Source organism: Heloderma suspectum, chromosome 2 (assembly GCF_057233095.1).
Source record: "Heloderma suspectum isolate Gila_16-S chromosome 2, 16-S_ref, whole genome shotgun sequence".
NCBI lineage: Eukaryota > Metazoa > Chordata > Lepidosauria > Squamata > Helodermatidae > Heloderma > Heloderma suspectum.
Genome location: NC_139459.1, coordinates 103701546 through 103724445, shown reverse-complemented (window position 1 = coordinate 103724445; position 22900 = coordinate 103701546). Strand labels below are relative to the sequence as shown.

The window sequence follows — 22900 nt, the reverse complement described above, 5'->3', positions numbered from 1 at the left end:
TGGTAATATCCTATACATGAAATTGTAATTAATGCCGTATCTGAAAAAGATTTTATGACAGCCACTTTCCCCTAAAATGCATGCCTCAAATAAATACTTAAATCATGCTCACTGCCTAATCCTTCGAACAGATGAAAAAGGCTATTCTTATATTCAGGGGAAAATATTAAAGGCTATTAAGTCATTCAATCATAAGATAGGGCCAAAGAGGAAAGCAGTTTCTTGAAGCTGCCATTTGGAAGTGCTTTGGGGATTTAATCTAACCCTGCCCAAAATACATTTAATTAATCTCCACAGTGCAGTTATTTGTCTTCATCCATGCAGAAAGTGAATTTTGAATTGGCACTGAAGATAAAGATCTTCTTGCAAAAGGGCATCCCCTTCAACCAACCAAGCACACCGACAAGCGTTATGTTGAAGGACTGCAGGATTTTTGGAATAGGTACCATGCAGCAGGACTGACGATTCTAGGAGCCAGAAGAGCTTTCTACTTAGGGATACTTTTGTCATATGATAAAAGGGATCCATTTGACATAATCCACTGTGCTCATAATTTCAAGACAATGGTGTGTGCATTTTTTTTTATTAGTGTTGAGAAGAAAAGAAGCTTTACACATAGAATGACATTAAATTACATGGCATATTATTAGTTTTACAAGACTTATTCATTAAGATTAAAGCAGCACTTTATTTTTTTATTTATTTTTTTAAAATGTGTTAGAATAGCTTTATAAGACCTATGGCATAAATTTATCATTCTGGCCCATTTTCAAATAGTAAAATAAACTGAGCTGTTCTTGACATATTAAAAAATCGGAAGGTTTTATAGAGAGATTTTTAAAGACACACGTTTCACGATATTCTTTGTTAGGCCCATAAAGAACTAACAATAGTTAATAATCCCATTTTAGACCAAAGTCCATTAAGCACAATGAATTCCATAGAGGTATTACACAGGATCACACTGCAATTGATATTATCATATATATTTTTATGATGGACTGCAGCTTTTAAAAGACAGCTTTAAGGTCCCAATCTACAATCAGCTACACCAGGCAGATGCTTCCCAGCACAAACCAAGCATAGCTGGGCACTCAGACAATTGCCAGCACTGCTCGTCACAAATTAGAGTGATAACAGCTCCAGGCCTAGAACAAGGAGCGTCATGGGCAGCAGGACTTCCCTTGGTGGCACTATCCTGAGTTCTACCATGTGTAAAATATTAAAATTCTGAAAGACTCAGAAGACTGTCCAACCATAACCACATTTTCACCACATTAACAGCACAATCCTATTCATGAGTTCAATAGGGCTTACTCATAAGTAAGTGTGCCTAGGACTACAGCTTAACTGAAGTCACTTCTTAGTGGGACTACTATGCGAAACTGCAATTTTAATTATGCATTTTTTTCCAATTGGGATAAGAAGTTATTTGTAGATTTATTTGATTGATTGATTGATTGATTGATTAGCCGCCCATCTGGCCGGCTACCTGGCCACTCTAGGCGGGGTACAATACTTATAACAAATTTACATAATCAACTGAACAACAACAACAACAACATAACAAAACAAAACACTGCTCTAAAAAACCCTAACCCACCTCAAATGCCCGCCTGAACAGCCAGGTTTTTAAAGCCTGGCAGAAGCTCATCAAAGATGCTATGGACATCTCCATAGTTCCCTAAAGAATTGCTGTCTACATAAAACTTGACAAGCAAAAAATAGACCCAATATGTAAAGGGTTTAAGGAAACTATGCAATGAAAACATAGATGAATATATGAATATTTGTGGGACATGCCAGACCTGCACAATATCTAAGCTATCAAGTCAAAAACAGCCCAAAGACTTGATAAAACTAGTCTGGCTGTCTGTCTACCTTGGACTGGGGGAAAAGAAGAAGTGTTTTGAAGCTACCTCTAAAACTAAAAAAAACCCACCAGTATTTAAAAGATGTTCCCAATCCTATAAAATACCAATACTAGTGAGAATGAGGGGCTTATCTGTACCTCTCTTTTGACAGGGCTGTCAGCACTTCAAATTGATAGATGCTTTAAAAATTACTAAAAGCTCATAATTATAAACACAAATTAGACACCATAAAGGTTAGGCCTTCAGAATGCATTAGCGAACATCTTGGATCATATTCAAATAAGGAAGGTGTATGTGGAAGGAGTAATGTGGGTGTGTGTTCAGAGCTCCCCTTATCATTGGACAAGTTACTTCTTAAACCAAACAGCAGCTTGTCTTCTACAGTAATTTACCAGGAAGCAAGTCCCGTTGAACTCAGTGGAACTTACTTCTGAGTCAACATGCTTAAGACTGCACTGAAAGCTTGTGTCCTATTGCTGACAATGGATATATTAAGTCAACACAAGTTCCCCAGACGGGAAATTAACATGGTGAGGTGGTTAGAGCCTGGGCTAGCTCTGTACTTCAAAGTGTGCCCAACTACCCTAGGATTTTTTTTTAAGAAAAACAAACAAAACTCCTGGAGCCTGGTAAGTTACCAGAGATGGGGGTGGCTGCAGAAGGGAGCAATGCGGAGAGATGCAGAGCGACATGCTGAGGAACACAGCAGGGAGCAACTGGGAGGGATGGGGAGTCTGGCGGGGGGTTGGAAAGTACAGCAAGAGGGTCGACCGCAGTGAGTAACTTGAAGGACCGCATGAGGTGGGTTGTGGAACATAGCAAGGAGCAACTGAGGAACACGTGGGGAGGCAACGGATGGGATTAGGGGGAAGAGGGAGGGACGTGATGTGGTGTGTAATTGGTGATGGTGGTGTCTGTGTGTGAGATATAGATATATGCTGGACACATAGGTGCGTATTTGTGTATGAATGGATGGGGAGAGTGTAGGGTGCAGATATATGAGAAAAAGAGAACGTGTGTGCGTGCATGTGTGTGTGTGTGTGAGAGAGAGAGAGAGAGAGAAGGAGAAGAGGAGGAATCGAGGAGAGATCCTGGGGGAGAAAGGGTGTGTGTGTGTGTGTGTGTTGCTGAGAGCAGCGGGGTGTCTTACAAGTTTCTCTTCTATGAAATGGGTATTTTGTTGTGCTTTGTGGTTTCACATCTGGGGCTCAAAACTAACTTTTCACTTGTACTTAAGTTCTTGGGAGAGTTACGCATCCATTATAACTAGCCAGGCCCTATGGCAAATAGGAGCCTGGCTAGCTACAGCTCCCATTGTAGCCATTTTGTGATGGGTGGAACAGTCTACAGCTGTTTCTGAAATTCTAAAATGCACCCACAGGTCCAGAAAGGTTGGAGACCTCTGTCTTAACTGCACAGCCTGGTGACACTGCACTATTTCTGGCTGAATCACAATCCTTCTTCGGACAATATCACATCATGATTGCTGTGATGTTAAAAAATATATGAATTTTACAAAGCAAAATGATAACTCTAAAGCATCCCAGTTTGGTTATTACCTATATTCCCGTTCCTGGAGAATTTCAACAGGGTCCAGCCCTTGGGGCTTCTGAATGGGGCTGATACGGTTCTGTTTTTGCTGCAGTTGAACAATAGGTGAAGGCTGACCAGCTGTGGGCTGTGGTACAGAAGGACCAGGCATTACTGCAGTAGGCTGGGTTGCTGCAGGGGCAGGTGAAGGTCTTCCACTAGGGGGTGGAACAGCAAGCTTTTGAGGTGTACTAGAAACACTCACATCTGCACCTTGCCCTGGAAAATAAAACATACTGATGGTAAAAAATATTAGACAAAAATATCTAAAACAAGTATTTCAATATTAAGAACTACATGAAAACCATTAATATCTATGAATGTTAATGATGCAGTTTATGTACCCAGATAAAGTAGATAAGAAAGAAACCATGTCTGAAGAAAAATGCTAAATGTATCAATAAAGTAGAAAATCTCCCTGTGTTGGATGTGCATCTGTTGTAATAATGTAAATGTTGGCATTTATCAGTAACTTTCAATGTATAACGCCAGAGGTAAAAGTTAGAACAGAACAGTGGACACTTACTGTGAAGGTTCCTTCTGGTTTGGTGTGACTGAGGCATCCAGCAATGGGTTAACGCCCCCCTATTGCCCAGGAAAGCAGGGATCATGTACCTAGATTTTTGTCTCTAGGCTTGGTGCTACTAATTCCACCCAGTTCATCCCATGGCTGAGCTGAGACAGAATACAACCTGAGTAATCCATAAGACAGAGAAAGAGAGAAATCCCCTCCTGGATTGGGCCTTGTACAAGCTGGAGAGTGGAGGACAGAGTGACAGCATACCTACGGTTCCAGGTTATGCCATATGCAAGTCAACTGATTAGGGTGTGGTTTGGATGTCTCCATCACACCAAACCAGAAGGAACCTTCACAGTAAGTGTCCAATGTTCCTTTCTTGGTGGTGTGAGGAGGCACCCAAAAATGGGATGAGAACAAGCTAACCTAAGGTCTAGAGACGGTGACAGTTGCTAGAGTGGTCCACATGGCAGCTGTACATACTTCTGTCAGGGGTGCATTTGTGGAAAAGGCTATGGATATGGTCGCCATCCCAGTACAGAGAGCTGTGATGTAGAGAGGTTTAGACAGGTATTGGGCCTCATATATTGTAGTAATAGATGCCTTAAGCCAGTTGGCTAAAGTAAAGCTAGAATCCTTTTCCCTAGGAAAGTGAGATAAAGGAAACAAATCTGGTGTCAGTATGCCTGAAGGATTTTGTGCAACAGAGTCTTTCCTATGGAAGACGCATAGGTTGACCATGATAGAGAGTATGCTCCATTCTGATATCCTTCTGGCTGATGTAACTGCAACGAGGAAGCCCACCTTGAGGGAACACAGCCTTAGCGAGATGGTCTTTAGCAGTTCAAATGGAGACCTTGTCAAAGCCTTAAGGACTGTGGGTAAGTTCCAGGAGGGGAGGATGTGTACTGTAAGACACCTGAGAAGTGTGAGCCAAGCAGTCTGTCTTGGAGAAGACTGTGGAGAGAATTGAGGCCTGCCTGGTGCTGGGCTTAAGACCCAGGGTGAGGCCCACCTGTAGGAATCAGAGGAACTCTTTGATGCCCACCATCTTGTAGTTAATTGTCTTGTGCTTGCACCGACTAATGAACGGCATCCGTGTTGTTTAGTGAATGTGTACTGTAAATAATTTCAAGAAGACATTAGCGTTTGGACTACCTGTTGTGGATATCAAAAAACCTTTTCAGAAGCCAAGTGGCTAGGCACAGCCATCCAGGATCTGGATGAAGCATGGGACCCTGGGTTTTCTTACCATGGGGAGGAACCATGGATCTGCCTCTGTCATGTGGAAGATCTGCAAGGACCATAGCCAGGAGGGGCCTATGAAGATGTCCATAGCATGTTCTAATCTGATCTTCTGGAGTACCCTGGATATTTGGGGGAGAGGGAGATATGGAAGGAAAACCCTTCAGCCAGGGGGATTTTAGGGCATCTACGAACTTTGCACTGCTAGTTGGAAAACTGGTAAAAAGGGGGATGCAGTTCACCCGAGGTGCAAAAGGGTCAGGACCAGGACTCTAATTAAGGGGGAAAGGACATTAGGGCACTCTTGATCACTCAGAGTTCCAGTCAATGATACTGTGGCTAGTCTCAAAAGTGGACAGGGTCCCCTGCATTACCTGGCCTTGATACTATGCCCCCCAGTTGGACAGGCTTGCATCTGTAGCTGCTATGATCCTGAAAGAACCCTGTAGAGGTACTACTCTGTGCAGGTTGTAAGGATTCAGCAGCCATTGGAATATGATATTCTTATCTCCATGGTGAGAACTACCTTTTAGTGTTTCCTGTGGGTGATCCCGTGTTGGTAAGTCAGAAGAAGCCACTGGAGGGTGCAATAATGCAGGTGTGTTCATGTGACCTGATATTTTCCTTGCATCAGATCAGCAGATTTGATGGACCTGGTCCACACCCTAGACCTGGTATTTTCTTTCATAGAGATACTTCTTGCATCAGTTCTTGAAAAAGAAAATCCTTAAAAACAAAAGAAGTGATGCAAGAAGTATCTCTATGAAGGAAAATATCAGGCCTAGGGTGTGGACCATGTCCATCAAATCTGCCAATCTGTGGACTCTAAGGAGATAAACTCAGTTGCCATAGCAGAGCTATGTCCTGGGTAAAGACAGGGAAAAACTGGGCAGAATCTAGTAGCACTAAGCCTTGAGACAAAACTCTAGGTCACATGATCCCTGCCTTCCAGGAAATAGATGGAGTTAACCCATTGTTGGATGCCTCATCATACCAAACAGAAAATGCTATTTGCCAATAAATCTGAAAGCCAATCAAATGCCTTTGACTAATCATGACATTCATCATCATTTCCATCCTTTATCAAAAAAGATTAGATTTACCAATCTGAGAAATGTCCAAAACAAATCTCTTAAAATAATTTATGGCATTTAGCAGTATCTTTCAAGAACATTTAAGTTCCTTCAATGAATTACCAAATGTAGCCCCCATTTTCATAATTTATCAGGGAAAAGACAAGTAAAAAAAGATTGGTTTACATCCAATGTCATATACATGTCATACCTCCCCTGCTCCAAATCTGCTCCAGCAGGTTGCCCAACCCTCCAGAACAGAGAGTTGGCATGCAGGGGGAGGGCAAATCTGTTCCACCAGTGGTTTTCTTTCCACTGGTGGATGGTCAGCATTGGATACAACCCACTGCTCCTCAAACTTTTCCATGTATTTTCTATAAAGTTGTTGCAAATCTACTAATGAATGTACTCATCAATGTCAACTAAAATCACTGCAGTCATTTTTACTTCCCTACACGCATTTCCGCTGGAAGGAAAGTATAAAGCTGCAGGGGTCAGAGTGCCTGCCTAAGGCATGATGCAACAAGACAAGCAAGCTCTTTTACTTCAGTAGTTATTTGGAAAAGGAGGAAACAGTTCTGGAAAACTTATTCACAGTACTGTCCTGTGACACTTTCCATTTTTAAAATTTTATTAATCCCTTGCTGGTCCCATGTTATGACTATTGTCCCTTAATTATCCCTGTATTATTGTTTGTGCAGACAACAGCATAGGAAAGATGGACAAATCAGTAAAGCCACACAGACTTCAAACAGAATGCAATAGAAATAAATAACAGCTTCTGTTCGATGCCATCTAATTAATTTATTTTTGAGTCAGGATCCTAAAATCCATCAAGAGAAGGTGGCTGGGCTTCAGAACTACCTATCTGCTATTCACACATCTGATGTATACTGTAAATAAAATTGCTTGGGATTTTAGAAACTGAAAAAGCATGGTTTTCTAAATCTTATTCAAAGGAGACTACGCAATACTGGAAGAATTTTCCATCACAAAATTAAAGGCCCCCTTTTTTTCCGAAAAAAAATAAAAAATGAAGAGACAATGTGGAAGCTATTAAAATCAAGCTAAGAGGAAAAACTGTAAGAGAGAGTATTTTTCAGATAAGATTATCACCTTAAAATCTTTGCAAAAATCTTGGGTTGGTATCTCCAGAAGTAGAATATGATTCTGGTGCACGCCCAGAAAGGAAAACTTGTTCTCTTGCACCAGCTCAGCTGCTCAGTCTCATTTCCCATGTAGGTAGAACAGATAACTATTATTGCTGCACAAGCACTCACACGGCACTTGTGTGCTGCAGATATGCCTCAAAAGGGGCTTTGGGATGAAAGGTGGAGAGAAGGACTAAAAATGCTTCAGAACCACTGCTAGTTAACTTGTATTTTGGCCAGTGGAGGAAACCCAGCAACTGCCTGCTACTGAAATGCTATGCCATAAACATGCTATAGAAAGCAAAGGTTTTTAGAAGGACATTGCCCTGCCTTTTCCCCCCTTTCTCCTCCTTTTCACAGACCACAACTATATAAATGATTGGGGGGGGTATGTGTGTGTGTGTTTGTTTGTTTGTTTATTACCTTCTGGCCAAGTTTTTGGGGCCATGACAGTTGTGTGTCCTGGCATTCCTGAAGCAACTCCTGGTCCAGCTAGGGGGACAACCGCTGCAAGAAGCAGAAGAAATAATATTTATTAGAATGTTTTGCACAGAATTTATGCATTTATGGTGAGTTGCTTTGGCACCTCAGTTCTGAATACTGAATTGTACTGAATACTGCTGTACGATAATTAAACAGTGAAATATACATAAAATTGTTTACTTTTTAAAAAGTTTGCATATCCCTTTCTTCTTTTGTGGGTGGGGGGTGGGTACGTGGCTCCATATACATAAGTAACTACTTGTTGTCGTAATTGTGAGGATAGCTTGAAGGCTAAGCTTTTTCCATCGTGAGGAAAGATGCAAGTCTCCCATAACTGCATATTGATTGAAAGGGATAACTGAAAAATGTGGTTGTTAGAATATGCAAAACCTTGTTAGGATATGCAAAACCGTCAATAAAACACTTAATGTTTCAGGGGGGGTGTAAAAAAATCCTTAAAAACAAAAGAACTGATGCAAGAAGTATCAGGGATAAATATCTGCAAGAAAAAACAGTATGGTGAAGAAATACTGTAGGCCCTTAAGACATGTGTTTAACACAGGTCTCCATTTAATAACAACAACTGTAATAATAATAAAGTTTCCGCGCTTTTTTGATAGTATATGCTTTTCACTATGTATCTATTTGAAGCTAAAAACTAAACACAACCAAGGAAGGAGGTCACAATCCTAAATTAAGGGAAGAATCCTTACCTGCATGGATGGATCCCCATAGACATCAATAAAGCCCTGTTTCTTCCTTCACCCTCCTCTGGTGTGGACACACAGGGATGCATAAAAACAGCACACCAGGTCATTACAGGGAATGTGAGATCTGTGTGCACCTCTCATATTCCTACACAGCTTTTCCTTGCCACACCACTCAAATTACTGAAGATCCAGATACTGAGTAGCTCGTGTTGCACAAAGATGGCACACTCGGTGGGAATATGGGAGGAGTGCACATGGGGCTCTCCATTATCCATAATGTCCTGGTCCACTGCTCCTATGTGCACTCATGCACATGCACCAAGGTGGAAGGAGGGAAGAAACAGGGCTCTGCTGTCTCCTACAGAGACCCCTACTGCAGCCACTGCAGCTGGAAACTGGGAAGTGCTCTTATGGTTTAGCAGAAAGAAAGAAAGAAAGAAAGAAAGAAAGAAAGAAAGAAAGGCCACAATTTTCCACTCATCATTGCTCAGGTATAAATGAAGCTGACCAACAGTGTAGCACACAACTATTTTACCAGATGCCTTGTAAAGATTCTGTGGCTGTTGAATCCCAGGCAGTGTCCTCTTCCCTTGTACAGCAAGTTGAAGGTTTTCAGGCAAAGGCTGACCTCTCGCCAGCATTTTGTATGCTAGAATCTGAGCTCGGAGTTGATGCAACTGAACTGGACTGAAGGGTGAAGTGCCCCTATTGGGTTGACTCATAACTTGTGGATCTCCTGGCATCATGGGTCCTGGCTGGCTTGGTGGCATTTGGGGTGGAGTCGGACCTCCTCCAGACATTGGACTAGATACGTGCTCTGGTGCTCCCAGTGGAGATGGATGAGGTGACATATAGCCTGGAGCAGAAAACAAAAGAAAAATCAAATTTTATCATTTCCTGGGTTCCAACTATTAAGCCCTACTAATCTGATATTTGAATAAAATACATGATGTAAGCATATTTTCCCAGAGATTACCACTGTTCCAACAGACATTCCTAGCTCTGAAAAAATGTTAGTAGTCTTTCCTTGAGGCAGAGATCATTTTAGTTCTTATCTCAACTAATTTGGTTCTTTTTGTAAAACAACTGTTAAAATGATCACTGGCAGAAATACTAAGCAAAAGGATGAGTTGTTAATCAATGCCACATTCTTTCCTCCTATCATTTGAAATTCATCAGGTAGCTGCTTGGAAATGTCACCCTTAGATTGGCAATTGAGTTTGATTTACTTATTTATAGGATTTATATCTCAGCTTTCAAGATGTTACCTTTCTAAGGTGGCTTACAAAACAAATCCATATAAAATTTAACATAAAATAAATATACACAGAAAGCTTGCCTGTTCTAAGGCCCTATAACACATCCAGGGTATACAGTATACTCTGTACACAATACATTCTAGAGCAGGGGTGGGGAACTGAATTGGCCCCAAGGGCCTGATTGCCTCCTGGGATGCCTTCTGGGGTGCAGATGACTTCAAGGGGTTGGTCCCCCCCTCCAGAAGACCCCCCTTCTGACATTAACCAGCCCCTACCGAGTGATTGTTCTATGCCTCTCTCTGCATGGAAAAAGAGACTCAGCCAGCGCCTGAAGGAGCCATTCCTACAGGCTCAGGCTGACTCTCAAGCTGGCTTCTCTCCCCTCTCCCATTTCCTAATCAGGTAAGGCAAGCGGGGGGAGCCAACTGAGCCATGGCCTTGAGGAGCACTTCTCAACGCTGTGTATTTGCTCTCCCTCCCCTTCTTGGAGGGGAGGGGAGCTACAGGGAGGGAGATGGCCTGACAGGCTGAATTCAGCTCACAGGCTGGAGGTTTCCCATCCCTGACATTCCTCTGCAATGCATTAAAATGCACATCAAACTAGGAAGAGGTTCATGATACACATTCCAATCTACCACCCTATAAAAAACCATCACACAAAAAACACTTTTCTGCCAGACATATTAAGAACTGATCACTGAATAGCAAGACTCGTGAGCAATGCAATGCATATTTAGGCTGTGGATGCATGATTCTTTCAGAAGAACAATGATAGCAATGTCCTCTTTAACACTGCCATGGCATTAGCATCAACACTGCCACGGCATTAGCATCTGGTAGCTTAATAATTGTGCAAATGGAATGGGAAAAGGGAAATCCACAAGGAAATGGAAAAGTTAATTGATTATACTGAATTGAAACAGGTGGTGGTTTAGTGAATGTCACTTCTAATGTGGGGTGGGGAACTGAAGGAAAACAACTGCAACAGAAACCTTGAATGAAAGGGCATTGTTGAATGTGAGAGGTAGCCAAAACTGCTGCAGACATGGGAATTTGGTGATGTATGTTACCAAGAGATGCCCACACAAAAATATGCACATATCTATCTGTTCATGCTGCCATGATCTAGTTACACTTCTCCCAGGTATTTCTTGAAGTGCTGTTTAAATATGGAAGTTGTCAACTACATCAGATATTCTGACAAGGCACAAAACCTGAAAATATGTACTGTATGATAGGATGACTCTACAATGTACTCTCTATACTCTCTCAAAAGCTACTGCTTGTATGCAACCCAAGAGCCACTTTACGTAGCAATGTTTCCCACTAGTGCATGTAAAGGGTGACAGGAAGCCACATATTTCCAAACCTTTTGTTAGCGCATGCCAGAGAGCTGCAGCCAACTGCAGCAAACCCTGCACGTGTTCACCACATGTACCTGAGCACTTGGAAGAGGAGCTTCACATTTTGCAAGTAAGGATGAGCAAACACTAGTGTACAGCCTGTAAAGATGAATGCCACATAAAGAGTGAGTCAACACTCCACCCATTTATATCATATACAGTGGGGCCCCTATTGGGCTGTATGTCATGGAGCCTGCAAAAGCAACAAATAAATTCTTGTCCCTTGTGGATTAATTTATCTCCCTGAGGTTTGTCATGTAGTAGGAAGGCCTGCACGTGGGGCTCAAGGCCTAAATGTAGATTTCTTATGTCAGTAGCTTTCCATTGGTTAATCATTATCTTTTCTAAAGGAAAGCTTAGGAAGAAAGAATAGTTAGGCATGACGATCTTGGAGAAAATAACAATTTACACTAACTATTGTATCAGCCACAAAGAAATATAGCTACTTATAAAGAAGAATAAAAGCTGCTTTTGAAGAGGTTCTTAAGATACATAGAATACCTTCATTAGCTAAACTAAAGGGAAAAACCTCGATAAAATATCAAATTGGAATACAGGGCAGCAATGATAACCAGCTCCAGCATTATCACCTGCAAAAGGCATGAGATGGAAACCACTGAATCACTTAAAGCAATATTCAAAATAAAGTCACTAATGGGTTAGAAGGAGGCAAGGAAAGTTCATTTTCCTGACCCCATCTCTCCCTGCCAGCCACCAAAGAATGGTCTCAGGGTGTCAAGGGACTCAGCAGAGTGGTGTGGGCTGTGAGGCTTGGGGTTCAGGGGAGTTTGCAGAAAATTGGGCAGAAACACCTTCTGTGAATCGGGCAGAAGGTGTCTCTGGCTGATTTTCTGCGAATTCTCCCTCATCCCCCCGCTTCACAGCCCACTCCACTCACCAATTTTATAACCAAACCTTGAAGTCTTGAATTAGTCCAACATTGCTCAGCATTTTTATCATCTCTCTGCTATAATAAATAAGTCCTCCTGTTGCTCCCTTCTCTCCTAAGCAAACCCAGTCACTAAAATTCTCTATCTATTCAGCAGTTTAACAATTTGCAAGCAGCATCCCACATGTCATGTACAGAAATTAATACTTTCATCAGCAGTGTTTTAATGGAAGAAGAGCATTGTCGCTAAAGCAGTACAAATCTAGTTAAAGTAGCTGTTTATATAATAACCTTAGTTAATGGGGCAATAGATGTATCTTTCCCACTTACTTATTTTTTTAAGTATGCAACCCATCTCAAGAAACACCATCAATTCAATCCTTCACATGAACTGATTTAGTTTTAAATTTTAACCAGGAAGTAAAATGTCAACTCAAATCTGATAGAAAGGGTGGGGAGAGAGAGAGAGTGTGCACAGGAAAAGAATCACAGCAGTTCAAAATACTTCTCTCCACCCTGCAGCACTCACCTTGATGTCACATGTTCACAAAAGCAAAACAGTACACCTGTACTAAAATGTCTTAATAGGGACAAATGTTTTTGCATGACTAGGATTTCACTAAACCTATGAGGAAGCACACTGGAAATACTGAAGTAACGTATCTTATTTAAGTAATTATCTTTCATTTTTAAAACACAGAATTGTAGGCTTTTGAAATTACACACATTTATCAGTGGGATTGTTGGTGTTCAGAAGAAAACTTACATTAAGGGCAACAGACTGGAAGACTAGACAACTGTGAGCCATGAGGTTCAATACACTGGGAAATTCTCCTGCATATGCACCTTGTAATGAACATTATCTGTGCAAGAGTGCAGCCCCTTCATTTCAGTTAGTGATGTTGTGAGCTCATACTTCTATGCAGCAAGCATTACAGTTTCCAAAATCTTGAATATTAATTTGAGCCAGAGAAGAATGACCTTCCATCTGCTCCCCCAACCCACCGTTCCCCCAAACCTTCTCTTCAACCTCACTTACTGGGCTGGTTCAGCTGGCCGGGAGGAGGTGGAATAGGCCAAATTTGGTCTCTCCTTCCTCACCATAGCAGCGCATTAGGCCACAAGTAGCCCCTCAGAAATGTAATTTTTCCAAGGGATACTGTTGTATCAGTAACCCATAGTGTTCCATTGGATTACCTATGACCTTTGGACATTTCTCGCCCTGCCACTTGCTGCTTTGAGAGAATTGCTGTTTACTGCGCCAGTCCTATATGTGAGGCTGATGGGAACGAGGGTTTGGGATTGGTGAGTTGGGGCAAAGGGTTGGGTAAGAGATGGAGGACCCAAGGGGGTGGGATAGGAGAAAGGTGGATAGAAAACAAATGGAACTATTTCCTGATTCTGGGAAAAGTAGCTCAGTTTATTTCTAACTAAATCCAATATGAGGTCGTGGGGAGGAGCTAGCTCATCACTAATTACCTCATCACTAATTACATTGAGGCTTGTGCAGGAGAACTTCCTGACAGATTGTGCCCCATGTTATCGTGTGGAAGGGGATTTCCTTCCACTTCAGGAAATCCACTGTGATCCACTACAATTATTGCCCCCATAATACTACCCAGCCTATACTGAAAATAATTCTAGACAATCAGTAAAGAATCTGGGTAAATTCTTTACAATATAGGTAATGCAACTGTATGTCCTAGATAATGAAATTATATTCCAATTTTGTGTGTGCTATCATAGGACATGCTTTTATGTTGTAACAGTCTAGATATCTAAACATATTCTTGTTTGTTCAGGTAGTTTGGGACTATGTATGATACCGGGATGAATACAGCTAGCCCACCACATCTGACGATCACTCCCAAATTATTTTTTTATATGAAAAAACAAAAAGAAAGCAATACTGCATCACTAGAATGAGGATACAAAAACTAAATAATAACAGCTTGCAACTTTTACAGTTTTTAAAGGGGACACACTGAGGTATAGTAACACCGTAGTTAGTACAGAGTTCAACAGCACAGTCACATTCTGAAATAAGTAGTTCTCATTCTGAAGCTTCTGGAATGTGAGACATCTGTTTAAATTATGGGACATTTGTAAGCCTTATATAAATACCTAAACTGTATTGCAAGTGCTTGGTTTCAACTGTGAATTCCTTGGGGAAAGCACCATGAATGACGTGCTTCTGTTAGTGCTCATTTGTTTTTGTTTTTTAAATTGCCAGAGATCAACAGTATTTTATACTTACCTTCTGTTCTTAAAGCTTAACCATACAACATATGCTGCTACAGGAACATTTGACCTTTCTGAGCGGTTCCCTGTCTTCCATAAGCATCTAAAAACAAACAACTGCAGATATGCTGGCCAAGGGAATGCAACATGAAGGCTCTAAGAAGGCAGTCAGTATTATTAATGTGGGGACCAGAGATATAAACTGCCAAAGGAGAATATATCTAGCACAGAATGTGTGCATAATCCTTAAATCCACATAGGCTGCTCAGTCTTTAGATAATATTTGGTCCTGGAAGCATCTGTCTGTCCCCATTATTGCTTGTTTCCGGCAGGGGTGGGCAACGTATGGCCATCCAGATGTTTTTGCCTACAACTCCTACCATCTTTCACCATTGGCTATGCTGGTTAAGTCTGATGGGAGTTGTAGGCCAAAACACCTAGAAGGCCACAACTTGCCCACCCCTGGTTTAAGGCTGCATTAAGGAATGCAAATGAATCCTCAAAGTAAACAGGCCTACACAACTTGTGATCCACCAAGTCAGATGAAGCCCACAGCCATGGATTGTGGGACCTGTCTGATGCTTTGACACCCCCACCCCCGTTTTTGCATAACCAGACACATAGCAAAAGCAGGAGATATCTATGGCCCTTGGTGGGTTGCATTAAGCTTGGTGAGCCACAACTTGTACATGCCTGAGTTCAAACAATTTTGAAGTCAGTATGATACCACTAAAGAAGCTCTAGATGTAAAGTAACTCCGTAGTTACTTTCCACTGAATTTGGAATTAATGTAAACAAATTAAAATACTACATCCTTATCAGGTATCCAGCGTTAATATACATAAGCAAGTATTTAATCTGAAAAATAAGAGAGTTCTTTCGCATGGATGACAGAGCTGGGAAAACAAAAAAAAAATCTCTGTCTTTAGTTAACAAAGAGATGCATGATCACTACCAATACAGACTGTTACCAGATTACACAATCATTGAAGTTACCTCCTCTAACACAAGTTGGGTTATCATCATCAACATATCACCAGTAATAACAATTATCAGTTACTATGCATGATCAAATAATATCAGTACTATTCAATTACACCACTGTTATTTGGTTGTACAGATCAGGCCTCAGGGACTTAACTACCCATATTCTTCTCCCCGCTGATTTAAGTAGAAATGTTTACTGCCCCTCACCCTTCCTCTAACACACTCTATGCACCTTAGGGTCCTGTCAGGCTGTGTTCCTAAGGGAAACAGGGCAAGCTGTATATCCCTGCTGCTAAGACTCTACACACTTGAGAATTAAATTTTATATCTATCTGAAAATGAACTTTATATAGGTCAAGAAACAAAAACGTTTATAGTACATTCTAACTTTTAATTAATAACAAACAAATGTACATTGGAGAGTGTGCTGAAATCTCAGCAGAAATGTATAAAAGCTGTGATTTATTCATCACAGAGATCCATTCACTTCACACACACACGCACGCGCACACACACCCTTACTCCACAGGAATGCAAACTAAGACCTGGTTTGTATGTCAGGCTGCAATTCTTGGGCTGTATACAGAGGGCATTGTATATGAAGTCATGATTAATGGGCTGAGATGGCAAGTATGAAGAGACATGGGTCAGACCCTGCTTCGATACCTGTCACCTCCAATTTGAAAGAATCCCAGAACTGGAAGAGGCCTCTGCCTGATGTCTAGAAGAGCTCTGCCAGTCAAAACAGACAATACTAAGCTAGATAAACCAATGATCTGACAGTACACAGAAACGTAGGAAGCAGCCTTATACCAAGCCAGACGACTGATCCATCTAGCTCGATATTGTCTACATTGACCGACACCAGCTCTCTAGGGTTTCAAACAGGGGTCTTTCCCAGTCCTCCCTGGAGATGCTGGATTTTAAGCCTAGGACCTTCTGCATGCAAAGCATGTGGTCTACCACTGACTGCTTTCTCTACTTCTTAGGTTTGGCCCTTAACAAACAGGATGATGGACCCTAGGGAAAATACAAAACAAAACCCTTAAAACTTCCATTTTTTGTATCTGTTTTTATCCCAAAGTTTCTAGTACATAGTCCCTCTCCAGAGATGAGTTTACTCTCAACTTTAAAGACTTCAAAACACACACACAATGATTTTATCATAAAGGACTCACTTGTAGCCTCACAGATCTTAAAAGTGATCTAAAATATATCAAAAGTACATTCGATATAAACCTTGGCTGTGTTGATCCATTGGACTTTGAGGTGGTCCCATGCCAGGATGAGGAGGTCGCATAGTTGCAGTCTTCATGGAGCTGTTGTGCAGGTCTTCAACCATTCCTTTTTCATGTAAACCATCGATAGGCTGTAAAAGTAAAGAGATAAAGGAATTCATATTGTTTCACTTATATAGATTTCTAGCCTGCTCCATCTGTCTAGATGTGGAGTATATAAATGTTGTAAATAAAATAAAAATCTCTATCATGCACACACCATATATAAAGTAGAATTAAAATTAGACCAAAACCTAAAAAGTGTGCTAAAACCCCAAAGAAAACAAAAGACCCAAGTGGCAATAATTGTACCAAGTCAACAAGGAGAACAGAACTGAATGTAATGTGACATGGCACCAGTCTTTTCTGAAATCACATCCTTTTATGCACAAAGTCAAACATTTTACTTTTATCCTTTTTAACATAACTTCAGTTATTTAAAAGGCCATTCCCTGACACCCCTGTTTCGTCTTTAAATCACTCTTGTGATGTGTTTGGACAAGAGTGCTGCCAACAACAATCTTCTACATTTTGCCAGCAACCAAGCAGAAGGCAGTGACCACAAAAACCACTTACATAACCCGGAAGCAAACATTAGTGGCTTAGTATAAAGAGAGCTTTTGTTATTCCAGGCCCAACCTCGACCTATAAGTAACTCCCACATCAGAATATCCAAATACCCTTTTTCCTTTGAATGAGAATGTTCTATTGCAACAATCAACTCTTCCCAACACTGCCCAACACCAGAAAAACTGTGTATGTTAGGAAAGCAAGGGCTGGGTTCAAGACTCAGCTCATAAAGGCCAAGGAAGGGAGGAGGAGGTATCTAAGCAATGAAAATAAAACTACAGGTAGGCAACAAGATACAGGGGTCAGCCTGCCATATGGGGATAAGATGAAATACACACAGGGAGTAACAAGGAACGGTGGGGACATAAAGGGCAAGCCCATGGAAAGGAAACTTTAAAATTACAAACCTGGACTTTTTGAAGCAAAAACATCAGCACAGGGTGAAATAAAAGATTTACTTCACTTGCCAGCTGTGAGTGAAGAGAACTGCTATTTAAGGGAGAAGGAGCATTTGGTAGCTGCTCAGGGGGAGGGCGAGAGAGAGAGAGAAGGAGCGAGCACGCGGGGTATGCAAGCGTGCACACACGCACACGCACACACACAGTCTCCATCCCTTCCACACATACACAGCTGAAGTTCTCACATTACTCTCATAAGAACTACTCTCAGGCCAGTCCATGTCCACCATCAGCAGTTTTTAGATCTCAAAATGCATGCGTATGTTCTGAATGCTTGGGGGGCAGTGCGGGGGGGGGGGGATGGGATGAAGAGAAATTAAAGGGGGGAAGCTGTGAGGAAAATTAGAAGTCTACTAAGAAAAAGAAGAATAAGTGATTCCAGATTTGGACCACTGGGGGGGGGGGGGAGTACAGGACAAACAAAGCAATACATTTTTTTTCTTTGCCAGAAGTTTGCTTTATACATGACTGCATTTATAAACTAGTTCGCTCTCCTACCAGCAGGGAAACTCAATTCCTTCCTTGCTTTTGAAGACAAAGTGTTCTCAAATAAAAAACAACACATAATTACAACAATACAGCTAGCAATTCACAAATATTGAACAAATTTGTTACTGCTTAAAACAGACCACGGCAGTCATAGAGCTATCAAGAACACAATAGAAGGAAGAAGCCCTTGAGGCAAACAGCAGTTCAGCTGGTTATAATGGAGATATACCAAAGGTGAATCCAAGTCAAGGTGTTTTGAAGTGACAGGACCAAACTTCTAATTCCTGTTGAAAAGGAGACCTGAGCAAGATAGAAAATGACCTTATCTGTAGGGCATACAGTATTTTACGGTATATTAACTGATGCAAATGAAGGGCTTCCCCTCCATGTTTTAGTATTGGCACTTAAATGTTCAGAATGTTCTGTGGCAGTTAGTAGATCAGTTAGAAATAGAAAAGGAGGCAGAGAATGGGGGTGAGAAAGTCCTGCAGGGTTAAATAGAGGAGACAAATTAATGCAGATTAGTTACTCCTTAACACCCTTCAACAACCAGGTATAATCACCATCAGAATGCTTAAGGAGTTACAAAAAACATGATTAATATGCTAAAAGGCAAGGAACAAGCAGGCTGTCCCGGAGCCTAATATCTCAGCGCTATAATGTGTGCTATTTAGATGATAAATAAAAAATGCTGTGATGTCCTAAGCATTTGTTTAGCTATGCACTAGTTCTTAGAACTGGGATACAAAACTCTGTCTCAAGCCCACTTAAATCTCAGGTTTGGGCTTCTCTTCAGTAATTAGAGAGAAGATGCCTTCAATAATTAAAGTTGTCCTTGATAAATCTTTTCAATTGCTTTTTGAGTTACAATAGGCATCTGCTCTACATGGGAAATCTTAGTCATGTCGGAAGACAGTTAAGGTAAAGCAGGGGTGGGCAAACTTCAAGCTTGCAGGATCTACTTTGTTGGGTTTTTTTTTACTAGAACCCTGATATCCACCAGCCAGAGCCTGGGCACAAATGACATACACTTAGAAATAAAACATTTGGAGCCCAAAAATTTGTTTGATCACCACAACTGCACAGAACTCACAATCTTTCCACACAAAAATCCACTCCTAGGTACCCCATGCTTTCTTAATTTCAGCAGCATGATTTGTTGCTGCTGTGGTTATGCAACTGAGAGTCAGAAATTCTTACGGATCTGCTACAAATCACCAACAGATCGACCAGCAGATCCCAATCTACCTTCTGCCTACCCCACTGTGAAGCATTCAAATAAATTATTACTATTTCTGCAAGTTTAAAAGAGAATTAACTTCCTATATAGGGTACAATCGAGCCAAAATTGAGCAATTTTAAGTCCCACTAATTTCAACAATTTTTTTTCAAATTTAAGTCTCATTAATTTTTTTAAAATTTAAGTCTCAATGATTGGATTCAGATGAAACCGCACAACTTGTTGTGGGTTATTTAAACAACTCTGGGCTATGTGAGGGTTGTTTATCCTTCACATAACCCATGCTCGTCACGTTCATACGATACGACAACCCCCAAACAAGGGTTGCATATTCAAAATGGTGGTTGTGGGCACCGTAGCCTCACTGTGAGTTAAATAACCACGGTGGTCTGTCGTGTCACATGAACAGCCCCATTGATTTTGACGTGCTCAGGTCTGGCTGGATAACTTATATAAAATGCAAATTAACTGGCATATACAGATAATTGAAGTATTCAGAGAAAAACTGCCATTCCCAAACAAATACATATTTTCGCCATACAGGATTTACGGTGGAAGGAAAAGTTAGCAAATCATCCTGTGAAAGCCGTTCTATGAAGAACACCGAGAGGGGGTCCCGCCAAAGACATCAATAGAAATGGTACGTGAGCTGCTTGCTAAATTATAATCAAGTTAGCAGACACTACCAAGCAGAAGGCAACTCCTGGAACTACTTCTTAAAAAAAAAAAAAAAAACAACGGCTGGGATCCTAACTAGGCCTCTGTTAATGAAAGGGCTTCTTCTGTTCACAGACAGGACTAAGGCAAGTAGAGATCCTGCCAGAAGAAGGGGGAGGCAATTTTCACTGATTCCCCCCTCCCCCTGCCTCCCCACACTGTTCTAGAGAGGCCCCTCAGCTATCTGGAGCAGATGAGGGAGGGACACATGGGGCTGCAGGAGGACCAGGAATATTGGTGAAAGTCACCTCCCCACATTCCACTGGTAAGAGTATCCCCTTACTCAAAGAACTCTGTTCAGAGAACACACCTGCTAGCAGGAGCAAGTTCAGGATCCCAGCCACTGGAATTTGTAGTATCACCAAATAGTTTCAGGATTGCAACCAACCTATGAAATTTGTTTGGCTGGCACAGTGGTGGATACAATTCAATCTGTCTCAACAGATTATCTAGCATTAAGTCACTTAGAGGGATTTTCAGTCAAAATCCCCATGCTGATTTGGATGTTTAGAGATAAGGCAGAAAGGCAGGGCAGAAGTAGCTAAAAGGAATAAACAATAAACTAGTGGAGTCTCTAGATGAAGACAAGTCTTTAATTGTATGGGACAGCATGTAACGTTACTATGACAGAACCAATTAATTTGACCCCTTCTCCCCATGAAGGGGAGAAAAGGGCTCCTACATAAAAGAAAAGGGGATCCTTTAGGCTCATACCCAAATGAAAAGGGGTATGGAGCTCCAAAGTTCTACATAGAACAAAATGCCCAGAAAACAAATCTGCCTAGGTAGCAAATGAAGTATCACCTTTCATCTTCTAGTTATCAAAGGATGGCTGCTAGGCCACTTTTCCCTGTAATCAAATTCCTTCACTTTCCCATCTCAACACATTTAAAGGGTGAGCAGTTCCGTGTGTAAATCCCGAACAGCAGGAGTCTACCAATCTTTGGCTGGTCTTGCTAGCCAAGCCAAAAATTGTGATCACCCACTCCCTTCCCTTCTTTCTCTTCTGCCAAGGAAGTGCCTTGGTAGATGATATGAGGAGGGCTCTGGATAGGGGTGAATGCTCCTTCCTTGTTCTCCTCGACCTCTCCGTGACTTTTGATACCGTTGACCACGGTATCCTCCTGGACCGCCTGGAGGGGTTGGGCATTGGAGACACCGTATTACAGTGGTTCCAGTCCTTCCTCTCCGGCAGGTAGCAGAGGGTAGCACTGGGAGAGGAGGTTTCAGATCCGTGGCCACTCACTTGTGGGGTGCCACAGGGTTCCATCCTCTCCCCGATGCTATTTAATATCTATGTGAAGCCGCTGGGGGCTATCATCAGGAGGTTTGGGGTACGGTGTCTTCAATATGCGGATGACACGCAGCTCTACCTCTCATTCAAATCTTCACCAAGGTTGGCCGTAGAATCCTTGTCCAAATGTCTGGAGACGGTGAGTGGCTGGATGGGGAGGAATAAGCTGAAGCTGAACCATGACAAGACCGAGGTACTTTTGGTGGGAGACAAGAGGGGGCTGGGGGATGTTGACCTGGTGTTGAATGGGGTATGGCTACCCTTGAAAGACCAGGTCCGCAGCCTGGGGGTCATTTTGGACTCCCAGCTGTCCATGGAGGCTCAGGTCTCAGCTGTGAGCCGGACAGCGCTGTATCAACTCCATCTGATATGGCGGCTGTGCCCCTTCCTTCCCGACCATCTGCTCCCATCGGTAGTACATGCCCTGGTCTCCTCTCGTTTAGACTACTGTAATGCACTCTACGTGGGGTTACCCTTGAAGATGGTTTGGAAGCTGCAGCTGGTACAGAACGCGGCGGCTCGCCTGATTAAAGGCAGCCACCGGCGAGATCACATCACTCCAGTGCTGAAGGAGTTGCACTGGTTACAAGTTGTTTTCCGGGCCAAATTCAAGGTGTTGGTTTTGACCTTTAAAACCCTATATGGTTCCGGCCCAGCCTATCTTAAGGAGCGCCTCCAGCAGCACCACACAGGCCGCTTAACAAGATCAGCCTCGGATGGCCTTCTCTCTGTCCCATCAGCCAGGACAGCTAGACTGGTGGGGACGAGGGAGAGGGCCTTTTCTGTGGTGGCCCCCACTCTGTGGAACTCCCTCCCTAGGGAACTCTGCCATGCCCCCTCTTTAATGAGCTTCCGTCGTGCATTAAAAACATGGTTGTTCAAGCAGGCATTTGGGGTGCGTTAGGGTATTTTAGAAAATGTTTTTACTGTAAAATTTTATTGTTTTAAACTGTTTTATTGTATGTTGTACATCGCCCAGAGTGGCTGGGTGACCAGCCAGATGGGCGATTAATAAATTGAATAATAATAATAATAATAATAATAATTTTTAAAAAAAGTGCCGCACTGACCACTCACCTCTGAGCAGCCAAGAAAGCCTCCCACCAACCTTCCCTGCTCTGAAGCAGGATTGGTTGGTGGCAGCCCAGTGGCTTGGCCACACTGAGGCGAGGCACATCGAGTGCCTTGGCTCAGAGTGGCCAAGCAAGTGCTCCAGTGGGACGCATGGCAGTTGGGCTGTTCCAAGGCAAGGTGTGCTGGGCACCTCAGCCACAGCAGCCATCTTTCCAACCTGGAACTGGAGAAGGGGTGGGGACTGCCACACAAACTGCCAGGATCATCCCCACCTCTACTTCTTTGGCTTCAAAGTTGGGAGGAAGGTTGATTGCTCGTCATGCCTGCCAGAGTGGCACGGCACATTTGCCATGGCGAGC

General features: G+C 42.2%; 1 protein-coding gene across 3 annotated transcripts in view; it reads right to left on the bottom strand.

The window, feature by feature from the left end:
- Positions 1–22900, bottom strand: part of SMARCA2 (SWI/SNF related BAF chromatin remodeling complex subunit ATPase 2) — a 147132-nt gene that overhangs the window by 106697 nt on the left and 17535 nt on the right. For all 3 annotated transcript variants that reach the window (XM_084834397.1, XM_084834399.1, XM_084834398.1), the window contains 4 exons: positions 16662–16791; positions 9179–9499; positions 7874–7957; positions 3434–3683 (listed from right to left, as the gene is read on the bottom strand). In XM_084834397.1, the coding sequence (XP_084690523.1) occupies positions 3434–3683; positions 7874–7957; positions 9179–9499; positions 16662–16791 (785 nt within the window). The remainder of the gene's footprint in view (positions 1–3433; positions 3684–7873; positions 7958–9178; positions 9500–16661; positions 16792–22900) is intronic.